The sequence below is a fragment of the Bubalus bubalis genome, chromosome 12, assembly GCF_019923935.1.
Source record: "Bubalus bubalis isolate 160015118507 breed Murrah chromosome 12, NDDB_SH_1, whole genome shotgun sequence".
Taxonomy (NCBI): domain Eukaryota; kingdom Metazoa; phylum Chordata; class Mammalia; order Artiodactyla; family Bovidae; genus Bubalus; species Bubalus bubalis.
In genome coordinates, this window is record NC_059168.1 from 11,788,858 (window position 1) to 11,809,525 (window position 20,668).

Here is a 20,668-nt window from a genome sequence, read left to right on the forward strand (position 1 = left end):
TGTGAAGAAGGCTGAGCGCCGAAGAATTGATGCTTTTGAACTGTGGTGTTGGAGAAGACTCTTGAGAGTCTCTTGGACTGCAAGGAGATCCAACCAGTCCATTCTGAAGGAGATCAGCCCTGGGATTTCTTTGGAAGGAATGATGCTAAAGCTGAAACTCCAGTACTTTGGCCACCTCATGCGAAGAGTTGACTCATTGGAAAAGACTCTGATGCTGAGAGGGATTGGGGGCAGGAGGAGAAGGGGACAACAGAGGATGAGATGGCTGGATGGATGGCATCACTGACTCGATGGATGTGAGTCTGAGTGAACTCCGGGAGTTGGTGATGGACAGGGAGGCCTGGCGTGCTGCGATTCATGGGGTCGCAAAGAGTCAGACACGACTGAGCGACTGAACTGAACTGAACTGAACTCTTCTATTCCTTGAGCATGGAATGTTTTTTTCACTTACTTGAGTCTTCTTTAATTTCTTTCATCAGTCTTAGAGTTTTCAGTGTACAGGCCTTTTATCTCCTTGGTTAAATTTAATCCTGGATATTTTATTCTTTTTGATGCAGTTGTAAATTGGATTGTTTTCTTAATTTCTTTTCTGATATTTCAATACTGTTGTACAGGCTTTCCTGGTGGCTCAGACGGTAAAGCATTTGCCTGCAATGCAGGAGACCCGGGTTCGCTTCCTGGGTCAGGAAGATCCCCTGGAGAAGGAAATGGCAATCCACTCCAGCACTCTTGCCTGGAAAATCCCATGGACGGAGGAGCCTGATAGGCTACAGGAAATGCCATGGATTTCTGTGTATTGATTTAATATCCTGGAACTTTGCTGAGTTCATTGATTAGTTCTGATTTTTTTTTGGTGGGGTCTTTAGGGGTTTCTAAATATAGTATCATGTCATCTGCAAACCTTGACAGTTTTACTTCTTTGTTTCTAATTTGGATGCTTTTATTTAATTGCCTTGCCTAATTGCTTTAGCTAGGACTTTGAATACTTTTTTGAATAAAAGTGGTGAGAGTGGACATCCTTGTTTTATTTCTGATCTTAGAAGAATAACATTAAGCTTTTCACTGTTGGCTATGGTGTTAGCTGTGGGTCTGTCATATATGGCCTTTAGTATGTTGAAGTATATTCCCTCTATCACTGGACAGAGGAGACTGGCAGGGTATGGTCCCTAGGGTCACAAAGAGTCACATGTGACTGAAGTGACTTAGCACACAGGCATATTCCCTCTACACCCACTTTATCGAGAGTTTTTATGGTATATGAACCTTGAATTTTATTAAAAGCTTTTTCTGCATTGAGATGATCATATGTTTCTCCTTTATTTTGTTAGTGTGATGTATCACATAGATTTTAGATGTAGAACCATCCTTGATCCCTGGAGTAAATCCCACTTGATTGTGGTGTATAATCCTTTTAATGTATTGTCAAATTCAGTTTGTTAATATATTGTTGAAGATTTTTACCTCTATGTTCATCAGGGATATTAGCCTGTATACAGGTTTTCTTTTTGATGTTGTCCTTGTCTGGTTGTGGTGTCAGGGTAATCATGGCATCATAAAAAGTGCTTGGAAGCATTCCTTCCTATTCTTTTTTTTTTTTTGGCAGGGATGGGGGGAAGACTTTGAGAAGCATGCATGTATGCTAAGTCACTTCAGTCATGTCTGACTCTTTGTAACGCTATGGACTATAGCCTGCTGGGGCCTCTCTCCACCAGATTCTCCAGGCAAGAATACTGGAGTGGGTTGCCATGCTCTCCTCCAGAGGATCTTCCTGACTCAAGGATTGAACCCTTGTCTCTTATGTCTGGTGCATTGGTAGGCAGTTCTTTACTGTTAGCACCACCTGGGGTGCCCGAGTTTGAGAAGGATAGGTATTGAATCTTTTTCAAATATTTAGGATGATTCACCAGTGAAGCCATCTGGTCTAGGCCTTTTGTTTATTGGGAGGTTTTTGATTAGTATTCAGTCTCCTTGCTAGTAATCAGTCCATTCAGCTTTTCTGTTTCCTCACTATTCCATCTTGGTAGACTATATGTTTTATCTGTTTCTTCTAGGCTGTCCAATTTGTTGGCATATTATTGTTCATAGTATTCTCTTACCATTCTTTGTGTTTTTGTGGTATTGGTTATAATTTCTCTTTATTCCTGATGTTATTTGACTCCTTTTGCTTTTTTTCTTGCTTTGTCTAAAGGCTTGTCAATTTTATTTTTCTTGTTAAAGAACCACCTCTTAGTTTCATTGATCTTTTCTATTGTCTTTTTGCCTTTACATACTGTTCATGGGGTTCTCAGGGCAAGAATATTGAAGTGGTTTACCATTCCCTTTTCCAGTAGATCATGTTATTTCAGAGAATGAGATAGTTGGATAGTCAGCATCACTGACTCAATGGACATAAGTTTGAGCAAACTCCAGGAGATAGTGAAGGACAGGGAAGCCTGGTGTGCTGCAGCTTATGGGGTCTCAAGGAGTCTGGTATGACTTAGTGACTGAACAGTTGTCTTTTTAATTTCTATTTCATTTATTTCTGCACTGATCTTATTATTTTCTTTTATCTACTAACTTTGGACTTTGATTTGTTCTTCTTTTTCTAGTTCCTTAGCATTAAAATTAGATTTCTATTATTTCTTGAAGTAGTCCTGGACTGCTGTTGACTTCCCTCTGAGAACTACATTTGCTGCATCTTAAAGACTTCAGTATGTAATATTTCCATTTTTCTTTGTCTCTAGGTATTTTTTTTAATTTTACTTTTGATTTCTTCAATGACCCACTGGTTGTTTGGTAGCATATTGTTTAATTCCCACATTTTTCTGGGTTTTTTGGTTCAGTTTTCTTCTTGTAATTGATTTCTGTTTTCATAGCATTGTGACTGTGAAAAATGCTTAATATGATCTCAATCTTCTTAAGTTTATTCATTTAATTTCTTTTTTAATTGGAGGAAAATTGCTTTACAATGTTGTGTTAATTTCTACCATATAACAGCACAAATCAGTCATAATTATATATGTATTGGGTACATTACACAATTCTAAATTTTTACTACCCCCACCACATTTTATGTTTTTGATGTCACATTTTGCATCTTTTTATTTATGTTTCCTTAGAAAATTATTGTATTTTTTTTAGCTAAGTTTACTTCTTTTGTCTCTTAAGCTTTATGGTAGCTTTATAAGTGCTTGATTGGCTACCTTCTTTTTTAAAATTTTTAATTAATTTATTTATTTTAATTGGAGGATAATTGCTTTACAGTGTTGTGATGATTTTTGCCATACATCAGCATGAATTGGCCACAGGTATACATGTGTCCCCCGCATCCTGAGCCTCCCTCTGACCTCCCTCCCCACTCTATCCCTCTGGGTTGTCCCAGACCACTGGCTCTGGCTACCTGCTTCATGTATCAATCTTGCACTGGCCATCTGTTTTACATATAGTAATGTCCAGGTTTTAATGCTATTCTCTCAAGTCATCCCATTCTCCCCTTCTTCCACTGAGTCCAAAAGTCTGTTCTTTACGTCCGTGTCCTGCATGTAGGATCATTGGTACTGTTTTCCTATATTCCATGCTGCTGCTGCTGCTAAGTCGCTTCAGTCGTGTCCAACTCTGTGCGACCCCATAGACGGCAGCCCACCAGGCTCCTCTGTCCCCGGGATTCTCCAGGCAAGAATACTGGAGTGGGTTGCCATTTTCCTCTCCAATTCATGAAAGTGAAAAGTGAAAGTGAAGTCGTTCAGTCGTGCCCGACTCTTAGCGACCCCATGGACTACAGCCTACCAGGCTCCTCCGTCCATGGGATTTTCCAGGCAAGAGTACTGGAGTGGGGTACCATTGCCTTCTCCCCTAAATACCATATATATGTGTAAATATCAGTATTTGTCTTTCTCTTTCTGACTTGCTTCACTCTGTATATTAAGCTCCAGGTTCATCCACCTCATTAGAACTGTCTCAGATGCATTCCTTTTTGTAGCTGAGTAATATTCCACTGTGTGTATGCACCACAACTTCCTTGTCCATTCATCTGCCGATGGACATCTAGGTTGTTTCCATGTTCTAGCTACTGTAAATAGTGCTGGAGTGAACATTAGGGTACATGTATCGCTTTCAGTTCTGGTTTCCTCAGGGTGTATCTTGCTTACGTTTTCCCATGAGATTTTTACTTTCCTGTGTTTTCTTTTTATCAGTTAATGTTGTTTTTTTTTTTTTTCAACTTAGGGAATTCCCTGTAACATTTCTTGTAAGTCCACTTTAGTGGTGATAAACTTCTTTGCCGTGCTGTGCTTAGTTGCTCAGTTGTGTCCGACTCTTTGCGACCCCCGTGGATTGTAGCCCTCCAGGCTCCTCTGTCCTTGGGGATTCTCCAGCCAAGAATACTGGTAGCCATGCCCTCCTCTAGGGAATCTTCCCAACCCAGGGATCAAACCCAGGTCTCCTGTATTGCAGGCAGATTCTTCACAGTATGAGCCACCAAGGAAGCTAACTTCTTGAGCTTTTGCTTATTTGGAAAACCTTTACCTCATCTTTAATTTTGAATGACAAACTTGCCGATTAGAGAAATATTGGTTGGAAAAATTTTCCTTTTAGCAATTTGAATACGCCATGCCACTCACTTATGGCCTGTAGAGTTTCTTCTGATAAATCTGCTGGAAGCTTTATAAGGATTTTTTTTTTTTGTATATAATAAATTTTAAACTGTGGAAAATTCTGAAAGAGATGGGAATACCAAACCACCTGACCTTCCTCTTGAGAAACCTGTATGCAGGTCAGGAAGCAACAGTTGGAACTGGACATGGAACGACAGACTGGTTCCAAATAGGAAAAGGAGTATATCAAGGCTGTATATTGTCACCCTGCTTATTTAACTTCTATGCAGAGTACATCATGAGAAATGCTGGGCTGGAAGAAGCACAAGCTGGAATCAAGATTGCCGGGAGAAATATCAATAACCTCAGATATGCAGATGATACCACCCTTACGGCAGAAAGTGAAGAAGAACTAAAAAGCCTCTTGATGAAAGTGAAAAAGTTGGCTTAAAGCTCAACATTCAGAAAACTAAGATCATGGCATCTGGTCCCATCACTTCATGGGAAATAGATGGGGAAACAGTAGAAACAGTGTCAGACTTTCATTTTTTGGGCTCCAAAATCACTGCAGATGGTTATTGCAGCCGTGAAATTAAAAGACGCTTTGCTCCTTGGAAGGAAAGTTATGACCAACCTAGATAGCATATTCAAAAGCAGAGACATTACCTTGTCAACAATGGTCCGTTTAGTCAAGGCTATGTTTTTTCCAGTAGTCATGTATGGATGTGAGAGTTGGACTATAAAGAAAGCTGAGTGCCGAAGAATTGATGTTTTTGAACTGTGGTGTTGGAGAAGACTTTTGAGAGTCCCTTGGACTGCAAGGAGATTCAACCAGTCCATCCTAAAGGAGGTCTGTCCTGGTTGTTCATTGGAAGGACTGATGTTGAAGCTGAAGCTCCAATACTTTGGCCACCTGATGTGAAGAGCTGACTAATTTGAAAAGACCCTGATGATGGGAAAGATCGAGGGCAGGAGGAGAAGGGGACGACAGAGGATGAGATGGTTGGATGGCATCACTGACTCAATGGACATGAGTTTGAGTGAACTCCGGGAGTTGGTGATGGACAGGGACGCCTGGTGTGCTGCATGCAGTTCATGGGGTCACAAAGAGTCAGACTCGACTGAGCGACTGAAATGAAAGAATGAATGAAGTTGTTTTTCTCTTATTGCTGTTAGAGTTCTCTCTTAGTCCTTACTCTTACCATTTTAATTATAATGTGTCTTGTTGTGCTTCTCCTTGTTGTCATCTTTCTTGGAAGTCTCTTGACTTCTAGACCTGAATGTCTGTTTCCTTCCCCAGCTTGGGCAAGTTTTTCAGCCATTATTTTTTCTGACCCTTTTCTAAGTTTTCCGACCCTTTGTCTTATCTTTCCCTTCTGAAACTTCTATAATGTGAACATAATTCCACTTAATGTTGTCTCAGATAAACCCTTGAGGTATATTCACTTTTTAAGATTCTTTTTTCATTTTTCACCTTTTTCTATGTGATGTCCATGTTTTTCTTCCAGCTCATTGATTCTTTCTTATGTTTTAATCCAATCTGCTGTTGAATCCCCAAAGTGTATTTTTCAGTGAGTTATAACTGCTGTTTAGTACTTTCTTATATTTTCTATCTTTTTGTTGAGGATTTCACTGTATTCATTCATTCTACTCCTGAGTTTGGTGAATATCTTTAAGACTGTTACTTTAAACTCTTTATCAGGTTGGTTGCTTATCTCTGTTTCATCAAGGTCTGTTTCAGGGCATATGTCTCCTTATTTGGTTTTGGAATATGTTCCTTTGTCTCTTCGTTTAGCCGACTCTCTGTTTGTCTAAATGTGTTAGGTGAAACAGCTGTCTCTCTCAGTCTTAAAGGAGTGTGCTTTATAAGATATGATCCATGTGGCCTGGAAGCACAGTCTCCCCTGGCCACCAGAAAACCAGGTGCTCACAGGCTGTCCCTCATGTGGACCATGCATGCCCTCCAGTTGTGATGGGACCTTCGCTGCTTCGTGGGGAGAGTGGAGAGTGGTGCACTTGTCCGGCCTGGTTTTGATGTTAGAAATTTGTTTTGAATCTTTATATCTTACTGTGGTATATTCAGATGTTATTGCTTATTTCTAAATGTCTAGACAGAACTTTAAAAATCCTTAGAAGTAGTGAACAGTTTAGTTTGAGAATGTATTAGAGTCATCAGAAATATTATTTTTGAAATATTGGAAGATAGAGTGCAAAGAACCATTTAAGATGATATATTATTTGTGAGAAAGTGGCCAGTAATACCTACAGAGAGTAGGGTTGTTGTGAGGATTGACTGAAGTAATTTATATAATGTTTTGTCATAGTGCTTGGCACTTACAATCCTACCAGTATATAATAGTTAACATTGTAGCATTCTGACTGTGCTTTTTTTTGCAATAAAGATGAAATATATCTTGATATATTTTTTGATGATGTACCAAAAAATGGTAATGATACCATCTATTGTAAACAAACAAACAAAAATCTATTGAAATAAAGCAATATTGATTGAGTAAGACATAGTTTGAAGAAGCAGGGCCTATGATTTCTGCTTTGTCCTAAGGTTACTTAGAGCTTCTGCATTCTTAGAATACTTCATTGTTGCCACATTTCTGGCACATCTCATATTCCAGTTTGTTTGTTACTTCTTTTAATTTGTTTACGTACTGTTAGTTAGGTAAACTGCAAGGTTGCTACAAAGGATATGGTTTTCCACTAATCCACAACCCCTGTTGTGTCTGCATGTTGGATATTGCTGTTTCTCATCTTATTTGTGCAGGTGCTGAGGGAAATATATTATTGCTTTTAACAAGTGTGTAATAAAAATAGGAAAATGGAAGATATACTGTCAGGACCACATGTTTGGGAAAAAATAATGACAATATAGTTAATTGTAAAAATGAGTAGTAGTCCAGTATATCTGTTAAGAGAATACACTTTAATGTGCTGGCCTGCTTTGCTGATTGCCTGTATCCACTAACCCCTGCTGGCTTTGCATTTTCCATTTCTGTTCTTGATGAAAACTGGTCTGTTAAGGATAAATGTAGTCAAACGAAAAGTAAGTACCTATATTTATAAACAAGTGGCAATAAAGACAGTTGACAGAGTTGAATGAAAGCAGTGTGACATGCTTTATGTATTCTATTTTGCTTTTCTCATTCCTAGTGTTTGATCTTTTAAGTCTATCCATTGGCAAAAATTTATTATGGCTTACATTGATTTAGGATCTTAAAATTTTTTTCATTTTCTGATAGTATAAAAGTTTTGTTTTGAAATTTTTTGCCTTAATTATAAAGGTTTACCTATCTTTTCAGGTTTTCTTGAATATCTACTTTATGTACTTGTTGCTTTTTCAGCCACCACTTTAACTATGTGCGAAGTTGCTATTAACCCCGAATAGGGAATGTACTTTCCCCCATTCCGTCTCTGTAATACCAAATTCTACTTTTCCATGAGGACTAGTTGAATCTCACCTCTTCTGTACTTATTTATCTTTTACTTATTTATAAGAATTTTTAATTAAATATGCTACATGTCAATTAAAGTATAATTGACATACAGTGTGATGTATTGAATACACATACACACACACACACACATACACACACACACACACACATACACACAGACTCTTCACTTAATATTCCATTATTAAATTTAGAGCCTTTTCTCTCAGAAAAATGATTTTGAAAGTCAATTTTATTCTTCATTCTTCCCTACTGTCCCTGTTAAATCTGTCATTTGAAGGAAAGTGGTATATTTTATCCATCATATTTGAACTCTCAGTACATTGACTTGTTTTCTGAGAATGACATCCTTCCACATTATCACAATAAAATAATCACACTCAGGAATTTAATATATAACTTATATACAAATTTCCCCAGTTGTCCCAATATTATAGCAGTTTTTTCTTTCATTTTTTTCCTGCAATCATATGTAGACATGTATCACATGTTGCATTTAATTTTTATGTATATTTATTCTCCTTTAATGTTCTTGTATTTAGGTACATATGGTACACCCCCATGATTAGATTCAGGTTAATAATTTTTGGCAAGAATATTACAAAAGAAGTATTATGTTCTTTTCAGTGCATCATATCAGGAAGTACACAGTTGATTAAGGTGGTGTCTACCAGATTTCTCTACTGTTTTTCACCTATTGGTTTTAGAATTGATTGATGATTCTTTCCTGAATCATGTATTACTATGGGAATTATAAAATAGTGATTTTTCTATCTTTACCATTTGATTCACATTGATTGGTTGGCATTCTTCTAAAAGAAGAAATTTACTTTTCTCCCTTTCCTTTTTTTTTTTTGTCTCCGTGTTGGCACTTATATATTTTAGTATACAGCTGCTTATAGTCCATTCTTGTCTTTCATTTTGATTCTCCATTTGTTCCAAACTTGAGTCTCATTCATTGTGCTCTGCTGTGTCTCTGTCAGTTCTGAGCATCTCATTCATTTTCTCGCACAGGATGGGTTCACTCCAGGTTTTGCCCCAGCCCCAGCATTAGCTGTTTTGTCAAAGAATTCTTGTTCCTTTTACTGGAGAACGGTATTTAGAAACCAAGATACAGGCATTGGGTGTGCTCCTTTTGTGGACAGAATTAAGAAATATACATACTACACTGGCAGAGATATTTTTATAAATTGTAAGTTAAGTCTGATGCTTCTAATTTAAACCTGATATCATAGCTCTTCCTCTTCTGTTGCATATTTGTGTCTGAGAATTCTGGTTCCCAGAGTATTAAAATATTTACTCATTTGCCTAATTATAATGCCCAAAATAGTTTCAGAATTTCTATGCATATATCACTAAAAGCAGTAAACTTACTAAGTTCAAGATTTCTTTGCTGTTCTTTTCATCTTAAATGCAGTGGAGCTATATTGTTCAAAATGTTTTGTTCAGATGTTTGTTGGCTATTTTAGTTTCTTGTGTGTGCTCATTATCCAATTTATATAGTCTTAGGCTCATTGATTTCTTTTTTTGTAATTTTTGGAGGTTCCCTATCCTTATTAGTTTAATTTTTTGACTATATAAAATATGAACATGGTTCAAAAGGCAGAGTTATATAAGACAGTATGTTCACTTGAAATCCTACTCTTCTCTTTATCTCTCCCTCCTGATCTTACCCACCCTTTGTAAGTAATCAATATTGTGAGTTTGTGTTTGTGGCGTGTATACATACTCTTTCTCATACCTTATATAACATTAACAGCATAATGCATATATATATGTTTTGTACTTTGTTTTTTCATTTGAAAATATATCCTGAAAATAATGATTTTTATATCAGTTCCTGGAAATTGTTCTCATTCTATTTTTACTACTAAATTGTACTCCATTTTTGAATGTACCATAGTTTATTCAGCTAATCTCCTGTATGTAGGAATTTAATGATTTCTAATCTTTTCCTGTAAAAGTATAGTGTTTCTGTTATAGAGCTATTTTAATTAGCTCAACAAAATACTAACAATACCAGGTACTGGCAGGGTGCAGGACAGCTGTGCATTTGCTGTAAAAATGCAAAATGGTTCAGTCAGTTTGGAAAAGAGTCTGTTAGTGAATTTATAAAGTTGAACATACACTTATCATGTGACCCAGCAGTCTCACTCCTAGGAATTTACCCATTATGTTTACACAGTAACATCTACCTGAATTTTTATAGCAACTTTATTCATACATTGCAGAAAGTAGAAGCAACCCAAGTGTTCTTCAGTGAGTGAAGAGATAAAAATGAACCATGGTATATCCATAATTAGAGTGTCACTTTGAAGTAAAAAGAAGTAAACTATAGATACATGAAACAACACAAATGAATCTCAAATACTTTATGCTGAATGAAAGAAGCCAGATTCAAAGGTTATATACGGTATGAGTCTCTTTATATGACATTCTTGAAAAGGCAAAACTCTAGGGACAGGAAATGGATCAGTGTTTGGCAAGGGCTGAACATTATGGAGTAATTTGACTACAGAGGGACATGATGGAAATTTTGGGGGTGGTGGAACCTTCTTTTAAAATCTAGATTGTGACAGTGATTATAGGACTAGATGGATTGTTTTAGAACATTAAGTTGTTCTAGAAAGTTGTCACTAGACAGGATGAATTTTCCTCTATGCAAAATACCTTAAAACTTAAAAAAAAGTTTTATAGTAAACCCCCAAACCTGAGAATTGTTTTATATATAGTTGGAGATGTTTCTTCAGGGTAGGTTTCTAGATTGCTGATTCAAGGGATAAATGCATGTGTAGTCTTGTTGGATAATGTGAAATTCTGCTCTATAGAGGTTGAACCATTTTCTGCACCTCCCCACTACCAGCCATGTATGAGATGCTTATTTTCTTACAGCTTCTTTCAGGGAGAATTTTGTTAAGTTTTTTATTTTTTGCCAGTTGCATAAATGAAAGATAGTATCTCTGTATAGTTTTAAATTTGCATTCCTATTACTATGGGTGAAATGTGGTATCTGAGAAGTTTGAGAGGCATTTGTATTTTTTTCCCCAGTAAGCTATCTGTTCGTTTTTTTACCCATTTTTTTCTGATTTTTTTCCCCTTCAATTTTTATGATTTGCTTATATATTAGGGATATTAGTTCTTTACCTATAATAAGATTTTCTTCTACCTACTTTTGATCAGCTTAACTTTTCCTCCCCTTAGAACTTTTATATTTAATACCACATTCATGCTAAATTTCCTTTTTGCCTGATAGTTTAGAGTTTCTTAGCATACAGTCTCTCTCTCTCCCTTCAGTTGCTAAGTCATGTCCGACTCTTGTGACCCCCATGGACTGTAGCCTGCCAGGCTCCTCTGTCCATGGGATTCTCCAGGCAAGAATACTGGAGTGGGTTGCCCTTTCCTTCTCCAGGGGATCTTCCCAATCCAGGAATCGAAGCCAGGTCTGCTAGACCTGGCAGATTCTTTACTGACTGAGCTATGAGGGAAGTCCTAGCATACAGTAGACCATTGTTAAATAAAGATCAGTTCAATCTTTATTTCCTAGTGTTCAGGTTCAAGCAGAGAATTCTTAAAGGACTCTCATTTGATTTGGTCGCAAGGTTTTTTGTAATGCCTCAATAAGGAGAAATGCTGTTATCTTTCCTGATTTTCTTCTGTTTAGTGCAAACATGAATTAATTAAGTGGTAATCTACTTAGGGATTTTTCAGGAAGAAGTTGAGTAATTTGTGAGATGCTCAATAGAAAAAAATGCTATACTTTTAGGGTAGGGCTCTGGTCAGGGTATTCTTGAGTGTTCAAAGGCTTAGAATGTTTTTTATCCTTTTACTCACCCTAGTCACTTAGAGTCCTATCTTCTAGTTTGTTGGTGTGTCTGTGGTGTTAGTCCAGCTCTATTAGAGCTTATGTCCAAGTGAATTTTACCCTTTTTTTTCTCTGAAATTTGTAAGTCAAATAGTTCAGAAATGCACACTGGTAAAAAATGTCTGCCAGGTACTTCTTGGCTTCTGGACATAATATAGGCAGTCACAGTTGATCTTCTGAATTCAAAGGCAGTGCCCCTTTAGCTAATCATTTGTTGTTTTCTCTCTTGAGAAAAATACCTGGTACATTTTAGTAACTTGAGAGTCAAGTAATTTTCAGAAATAGGTACCAAGTCCCTACATTCATTTATCAATACCAAGAAACCAAAGTACCAAAATTCTGTTTTATGTTAAGTGGTAATCAAAAAGTATTTTCAAGATCAAGAATGACCCAAATAATTAGTGAGAAGCATATCTAAATTTTTTACAAACTTCTGTCATACTCTTTTTGGAAGGTCCACCTGCTTTGAAAGAGTTCATGAGAAAAAGATAAATGATGTAAATGATGTGTGTGTGTGTGTGTGTGTGTGTGTGTATGTGTATGTGTGTGTGTATCTCCCGGGCCTACTTAGAGGGAAAGCAGGTAGATTTATCTGAATGTTACCTGCAGATACTCTTTCCCCCTCCTCCGTTCACTAGTGAGTCTTTGAAGCTATGGAGAGAGCTAAATTTTAACTCCTTTTTTTTGAGGGGGAAGGTTGTGTTATAAAACTATTAAGTGAATATATCTGATAAAGCTTGAGTGTCATTATTTTAAAATAAAAATCTCCTTTAAAAAAACTAAATCATTTTCCTTATCATTTATGAGACTAACTTATCCACTAGCCTTTCCATTTTCAGAGATTTCCTTTGACTTGAACTAAGATATATTAGAAAACAAGAAAAACGTATCATAAAACCAAATCCTGATGTTTTGCAAGAATTTTCATAATGAGAAATACTCTTTCTTTTCTTCTTGATATCTAATATTCCCATTTCTCCTCTGAATCTTTATATCTTATCTAATGTATGTTGTGTACAGAGGTTCATAGACTATTTTTTTCTAGGTGCTTTTCATTAATCCTATTTACAGAAAGGTTAGCTTTTCTTTTTTTCAGTATCCTCTGTCTCCAGACTCTTTTTGCCATCTATGTAGTGGCATCATGTGACAGCTGGTGTATTGATGGATATAATGGTATTTAACAACAAATAGTCTATACACAATAATTAGGAATAATTGCTTTGACTAAAGCTGTTAATTTTTATCATAAGTATATAAGGTTGAAACAGTCAAATTAGCCTTATAGATTGGTATCTAATGGCACATATCTCTGGTGGGTATGTGAATGTATAATTGTTGAATGTAGTTGTTGCCTTGATGATATCTCTCTGTGGATGTGGTAGGCCAGTCATCCATAGATTATTTTAACAGCTGATTATTATCTGTTAATTTAAAATATATCCAAGTTTTCTTAATTTCATGGGCTTCCCAAGTGGTGCTAGTGATAAAGAACCTGCCTGCCAATGTAGGAGACTTAAGAGATGCAGGTTCGATCCCTGGGTTGGGAAAATCCCCTGGAGAAGGGAATGGCAATCCACTCCAGGATTCTTGCCTGCAGAATACCATGGACAGAGGAGCCTCGAGTGCTGTGGTCCATAGGATTGCATAGAATTGGACATGATTGAAGTGACTTAGCACTAGCACTCTCTTAATTTATATAATTTATATTGTGCTCTCTGTACCTGCCACCTTACTGGCCTCCTGAGAAACCTGTATGCAGGTCAAGAAGCAACAGTTAGAACCAGACATGGAACAATGGACTGATTCAAAATTGGGAAAGGAGTATGTCAAGGCTGTGTGTTGTCACCCTGTTTATTTAACTTATATGCAGAGTACATCATGTGAGATGCTGGGCTGGATGAAGGAAAGCTGAAATCAAGATTGGTGGGAGAAATATCAGTAACTTCAGATATGCAGATAACACCACCCTTATGGCAGAAAGTGAAGAGGAACTAAAGAACCTCTTGATGGAAGTGAAAAAGAAGAGTGAAAAAACTGGCTAACACTTTTTCAACATTCAGGAAATGAAGATCATGGCATCTGGTCCCATCACTTCATGACAGAAGGATGGAGAAACAGTGGAAACAGTGATAGACTTTATTTTCTTGGGTTCCAAAATCACTGTAGATGGTGACTGCAGCCATGAAATTAAATGATGCTTGCTCCTTGGAAGAAAAGCTATGACAAACCTGGAAAGCTCATTAAAAACCAGAGCCATTACATTGCCAACAAAGGTCCATCGAGTCAAAGCTGTGGTTTTTCCAGTAGTCATGTATGGATGTGAGAGTTGGAGCATAAAGAAGACTGAGTGCTGAAGAATTGATGCTTTTAAACTGTGGTGTTGAAGAAGGCTCTTGAGAGTCCCTTGGGCTTCAAGGAGATCAGACCAGTCAATCCTAAAGAAAATCAGTCTATTCATTGGAAGGACTGATGCTGAAGCTGAAGCTCTAATACTTTGGCCACCTGATGCGAAGAGCTGACTCATTAGAAAAGACCCTGTTGCTGGGAAAGATTGAAGGCAGGAGGAGAAAGGGATGACAGAGGATGAGATGGTTGGATGGCACCACCGACTCTATGAACATGAGTTTGAGCAAGGTCTGGGAGACGGTGGACAGGGAAACCTGGTGTGCTGCAGCCCATGGGGTTGCAAAGAGTCGGACACGACTGAGTGACTGAAAAACAGCAAATAGTGTGCTCTCAGGCATACATTTCTTGGTTGTGTGTGTGTTAAGTCAGTGCAGTGTGTCTGACTCCTTGCGACCCTATGGACTATAGGCCACCAGGCTCCTCTGTCCATGGGATTCTAGGCATGAATACTGGAGTGGATTACCATGCCCTCCTCCAGGGGATCTTCCTGACTCAGGAATTGAACCCATGTCTTTTATGCCTCTTTCATTGGCAAGCGGGTTCTTTACCACTAGCACCACCTGGGAAGCCCGGATTTCTCATTTACATAATCTAAAATTTTACCTACTATTTGCTCCTTCCTGACAATAAAGAGGTTTGAAGGGACTCTCTTCAGAAACTATATAGGGAATTAGGCAGCTGCTGTCCTTGGTGATGAAATTATTTCATGTGAATTCTTAAGGAAAACAACTAGTTAAAAAAGTGGGATAATCTTAAGTGCATTGTTTGTGACTACTGTTGGTATGAAGATAGATCTGTTTGAACTAGAAAAATACAGACTGCAGTATCTTAATGTCTTGAGTTCCTGACTGCCATGCAGAGGAAATGTTTAACTATTTTAATCATGTTTCTGTATCTCAGAAAGAAAGCCCTTATGAAAGGAAATGACAGCGTCCTACCACAAAGTTATCTCTTATCAGTTATAGTCTTAGTCGATAATGATTTGTCAAAGTTGGACATGTGTAAAATGCAAGGGCTGTGTTATTTACTTTGGAAAGGAAAAATTAGATGAAGCTGATAAAGACGGAGTCATGGCTTTTGTTAGGAGACAGAAACCATTAAAGGCAGTCATTGTTAGCTTAGGAAAGTGTCCTTGGACCCCTCCCTCTGTCCCAGCTGAAACCTAAACCTGCTTGAATCATTCTTTGCAACTTGAGGGGAGGGAGGGACAACTGAGGGGAAGAAGAATGAAGACAGCTCCGACAGAGATTTAGCAGTTTAAATGGGGAGCAAAATGTGGACCTTGAGGCAGACTATTTATTTGAGTCAGGAAACACTGCCTTTTGTTCTGGTACTCACTCCCATTTATTTCGGTTTTTGAAAGTTCATTTCTTATCCTTCCAAACATGTAGCATTCCTTCACGTACAGTGTACGTTGCTCTCCTCCTTTCACCTTTCTGTAGATGTGATTCTTTTTCATTAGTGGAAGCAGAGAAAACACATTTAGCTCAAAGCAACATGAGTCAGTGCATGCTTTACATACCTTTCTCCTCACAGCACTCTTCTGGTTTCCTCACAGTGTTCCTAGTGTTCCTCACAGAAGGGAGCATGAAGGAAAAATTATCTCTAAATAGTAGACTATTTGGAGGGTGGAAGTAAAGTTTGTGAACTTAAGCCCCATTCTGCTCCTTTTTATCTTGATTTCTGTGTACCACCTTCAAGGCAGGAAAGCATGTCCTTAGGAGGACTTAACTGGATTATGATTTCAGAGGCTAGGAAATAGCGTTGATGGCCCTTCTGCGTCAGAGTACTTTAAACAGTTAGAAGCTGAATATGATGATGTCAAGACAGCCTCACAGAGAATAGATTTGGTTGTAAATATTTGGTGGAGATGACAGAAAAGGCCTTTGTCTCTTCTCTAATTATATCTATTTTTTAGTTGGTCCAGAAAAACCAGTCTTCCCATGCCATTAGTAAAGGGCCCCATTAGGTTATTTGTCACAGATTTCTTGGGAAATTGTCCCCTAAGGTGGGATGTTCATTCTTTAAGGATGGGTCTGACATGTGAAAGGGCTAAGACTCTGACTGAGCAATGGCTAGAAGCAGTTTCCTTTTGAATGAAAGGCTTTGAGTTCAAAGCAAAACAAAATAAACTGTATGAAGAACATAGAAACAAAGTTGTGATTAAATTTGTTGTTTAAAATTAAGTAGAATGTTCTTAATATTTTTAAAGGTATATACTTCTAAAAATAACTTTATAATCATTAATTCTAAATAAAAGGGAAAAGTTTAATTTTCCACACAGATCAAAGTAATTTTTTTAATGCATTTCTGTTCTTGTCTTTTTCATGTACACATGTAATTTTTAGGTAATTTAAATACTATTGTAAATATAATTTTATGGGAATTTTCTATATTTCTTCTTTTGAAATTGTTTTTCACTTAGCTACAGTTTTCACTAGTAGGCTCTGATTTTCCGGAAAAATAAAATAAATTTCCTTGAAATCTCCACTTCAGAATCAAAGAGGAGCGACTGTAAAGGTGCTTAATGTTGCAGTCATTTTAAAGAAGAGGGCCTGTAATGATCACCTATTGCCCCTTGTTGTGTTAAGATGAAAATGAATGTCCATTTGTATCCTTAAAGTTAGAATTTTTACATGCTTTTTAATCATACTTTTCTTTACCTACATGGTGCCTGTCCATGAAATGTTTTTCTTGGTAATTTGGCAGTGCTCGCTAACTCTTCTAGATTGTTTTTTTTTTTTTTAAGTAAAACTATGCTTTGGCCATGGTGTAGGATCTTGAGCACCTTATCAGTCTTTGGAGCCACAAAAACGTTTGTTTGGAGTGCTTATAGATACATAATATATTGAGTGAGATTCCTAAACATAGAGGTTTAATTTCTGATCTCATGGATGCAAAGCAAATAAACAGAATAGCCAATAAATTTGAACCAATACGTAGAGACATGTGATGGTTTTGAAGGGAAAAGAAAGTGGATATTGTACTATTGAATTGCAGGATGAATAGGTTTCATTAGAAACAGCATCTTGATGAAGAATCAGTTCTCCCAAAGAAGATATGAGGTTTACTTTTATGAAGTAAAGGAAACTGACCTTATAATCATGAATCAGCCCAATCCAATTTAGATGTGCCTGCTGCTCGTATTCAGATAATCACAGTTACTAGTGTTGTACTAAAAACTTTAGTCTTTGTCTTTATTTAGTCTTTAGTTTTTATTTTAGTCTATATTTTGACTGCTGTATATCTTCATGTAATTGTGTCTTTTCTTTTTTGTTCTGTTTTGCTTAATACTTGCTTTCTAGTGTTTCCTTTTATTCTTATTAAATTTATTTAGGTCAACTAATATTTTTCTTTTTCAGATGAGGAAATTGAGGTCAAAGAACATTGTGACTTATTCATCATCACAATTGTAATGCATCAGTTTTAGCACTGTGACTGTATTGCAGTTCTAGTTTTTTGTTTTACTTTCCTTGTTTGATGTCTAGGATTAATCTGTATGCATTTTTCATACTATAATTTGTTGATACTCTAGGTTTGATTTTTCCTTTCATTATCTTATTTTTTAAAATATCATCTCCCCTCTCTTCTTGGAGTATTTCTGTATTTGACTGCATGCAGTCTTAAATATTCACAGATTCTAATGCCCTTTCCTGCTTTTTTTCTGCAGCCTCCAAGTGTATCTCTAAAAGCATATGCAAGACCAGAGACACCTGTTACTCTTCTCTGTTATCTGTTCTTCAGTTCTGTGTCCCAACCTTGGTGATAGCCTCACTGTTTTTTAATCTATGACTGAAATGCTAAAACTAGGTTTCTTGAAGCATACTTTGTTTTGTTTTAACACTTTAGTATTAAAAATGAGTGCTATTGCTCTTTTTAGCTTTGTTTGAATATTTTGTGACAATTTTGGTTGTTTTGCAGGTACCTGGGGCCCAAGATTTGGTTGATTTCTCTCCTGTTTATCGATGTCTACACATATATTCTGTCTTGGTGAGTCTTTGGCTTTGCCTAATAAAACTCTATATTGAATTCAAATCTCTGCTTTCTCATATTTGATAGTTTTTCTTCTTATTGTTAAGGAATAAGAAACTATTATTAAGGAATTGTTATTGTTATTCAGTCACTAAGTCATGTCTGACTCTTGAGACCCCATGGACTGTAGCACACCAGGCTCCTCTGTCCTCCACTATCTCCCAGAGTTTGCTCAAATTCATGTCTGTTGAATCAGTGATTCTGTTTAACCATCTCATCCTCTGCCGCTCCCTTCTCCTTTTTTAAAGGAATATCATTTATTAAAAAATAATCTTTTCATTTCTTCCTGAATCTTTTATTTATCTTTGCCATGTCATATGTGGTAACTAGTAACATTAATTTCTGTCAGTCATCAACAGATTATTAGATTATAGCTAAAAATAGTGACACACAAATTTGAATTTCTACTGTTAATTTAAAAATGTGTTATTCATATAACAATAGCCTATCTTCAAATATTAAAATAAGATTTTTTATTCCTGATGGTAATTACTCCTTTGTCATGTAACACATATGGAAAGAGGAACTTCTCTGAGGAGAAATACTGTGGATATCAATGTCATTCTAAGAAAGGCGCTTTATCCTTCATGGTAATATACCTACGTGCAGACACACAGATACATACAATCAGTAAAAAAATTAAACTCTAAAGTATCATCAAAGACAAATTGATTAGAAAAGTTCATTATCAATACATTTTATAGCAAAATTCAGTGAATCTTCTATCAGGTTTTCAGTCTATTTGAATATGTCTTATTGCCTAGTGTGTTATCCATATTCTTTCCTTATATATTTACCAAAGTATCATTACTCCAGATAGTTTGGGTGGACTTTATAGCCTGAAGTGTTTTTGGTAACCTCCAGTAGCTTGAGAGCTTCCCTGGTGGCTCAGAGGGTAAAGTGTCTGCCTGCAATGCAGGAGACCTGAGTTCCATCCCTGGGTCGGGAAGATCCCTCGAGAAGGAAATGGCACCCCCACTCCAGTACTCTTGCCTGGAAAATCCCATGGGCAGAGGAGCCTGGTAGGCTGCAGTCCATGGGGTCGCAAAGAGGTGGACATGACTGAGCGACTTCACTTTAGTAGCCTGAGAAAAGAACTGAAAGCTTCTTCTCCTCTTCCTCCTCTCACTTGTTGCTGTCTGTTTCCCTCTTCACCTCTCCCTCTTTTCTCACTCTCTATTCCTTTTCTCTGTTCATCATTCTTTTGTATAAAAATGGGGCTTCCCTGGTGGCTCAGCTGGTAAAGAATCCGCCTGCAGTGCCAGAGACCTGGGTTTGATCCCTGGGCTGGGAAGATCCCCTGAAGAAGGGAACGGCTACCTACTCCAGTATTCTGGCCCGGAGAATTCCATGGACTGTATAGTCCATGGGGTCACAGAGAGTCGGGCATGATTGAAGCAAGATATAGATAAAATTGTATCAAAACATCTGAAATAAGTTGACTACTTCTTTTTAATATCATGTGTGTGAAAGTCACTCAGTGTGTCCGACTCTTTACTACCGCATGGACTGTAGCCTTCCAGGCTCCTTCATCCATGGAATTCTGCAGGCAAGAATACTGGAGTTGTTCGCTATTCCCTTCTCCAGGGGATCTTTACAACCCAGGGATCGAACCCAGGTCTCCCTCATTGCAGTCATATGCTTTACCCTCTGAGCCACCAGGAGAATTAAATAAATTATTTACATCTTAGTTTGTGACATGCTTTTTTTGTCATCTCATACAAGGTCCCCTGCTGTATTGCATTTTATCATGGTTTTTCCATTCATCCCCTGTCCATAACTCCACTTGTCTCTCATCCCCAGTTGTACTAACTCTATTATGTTTAACATATGATTGTGGTTATGTTTTTGTTTTTGAAAAGTATATAGTAACTTTGTATTTGATTTTAACTTATTCAAATAGTATTGTCTTATGGACCTAGTTCTATTTCTTATATCTTTTGTTTAGTCCTATTTTTAATATCAGTTCCTCATTATAGTTTGTATATTTGGTTCATTGCCTCCTGCTTATATGTGATATTTAATTGATCCCATTTGTATTTGCTGTGTTTTAATTATCTATTACCTTAGTATGTGTTAGTCATTCAGTTGTGTCCGACTCTTTGTGACCCCTTGGACTGTGGCCCACCAGGCTTCTCTGTCCATGGGATTCTCCAGGCAAGAATGCTGGAATGGATTGCCATTCCCTTCAATCAACTCTTAAACTGCCTAGTATATTCTGTTGTAACAAATAAATGCCCTCCTATGGACTTGTAAGTTTCTATACTTTAGGTATGAAATTCTTGGTTGTAAGGTACATGTATAATATTTAATTTTACCAATTTCTAATT

General features: G+C 37.1%; 1 protein-coding gene across 6 annotated transcripts in view; it reads left to right on the top strand.

The window, feature by feature from the left end:
* Positions 1 to 20,668, top strand: part of EXOC6B (exocyst complex component 6B) — a 723,334-nt gene that overhangs the window by 324,482 nt on the left and 378,184 nt on the right. For all 6 annotated transcript variants that reach the window (XM_045162201.1, XM_045162198.1, XM_045162202.1 and 3 more), the window contains one exon: positions 18,228 to 18,296. In XM_045162201.1, coding sequence (XP_045018136.1) covers positions 18,228 to 18,296 — 69 coding nt within the window. The remainder of the gene's footprint in view (positions 1 to 18,227; positions 18,297 to 20,668) is intronic.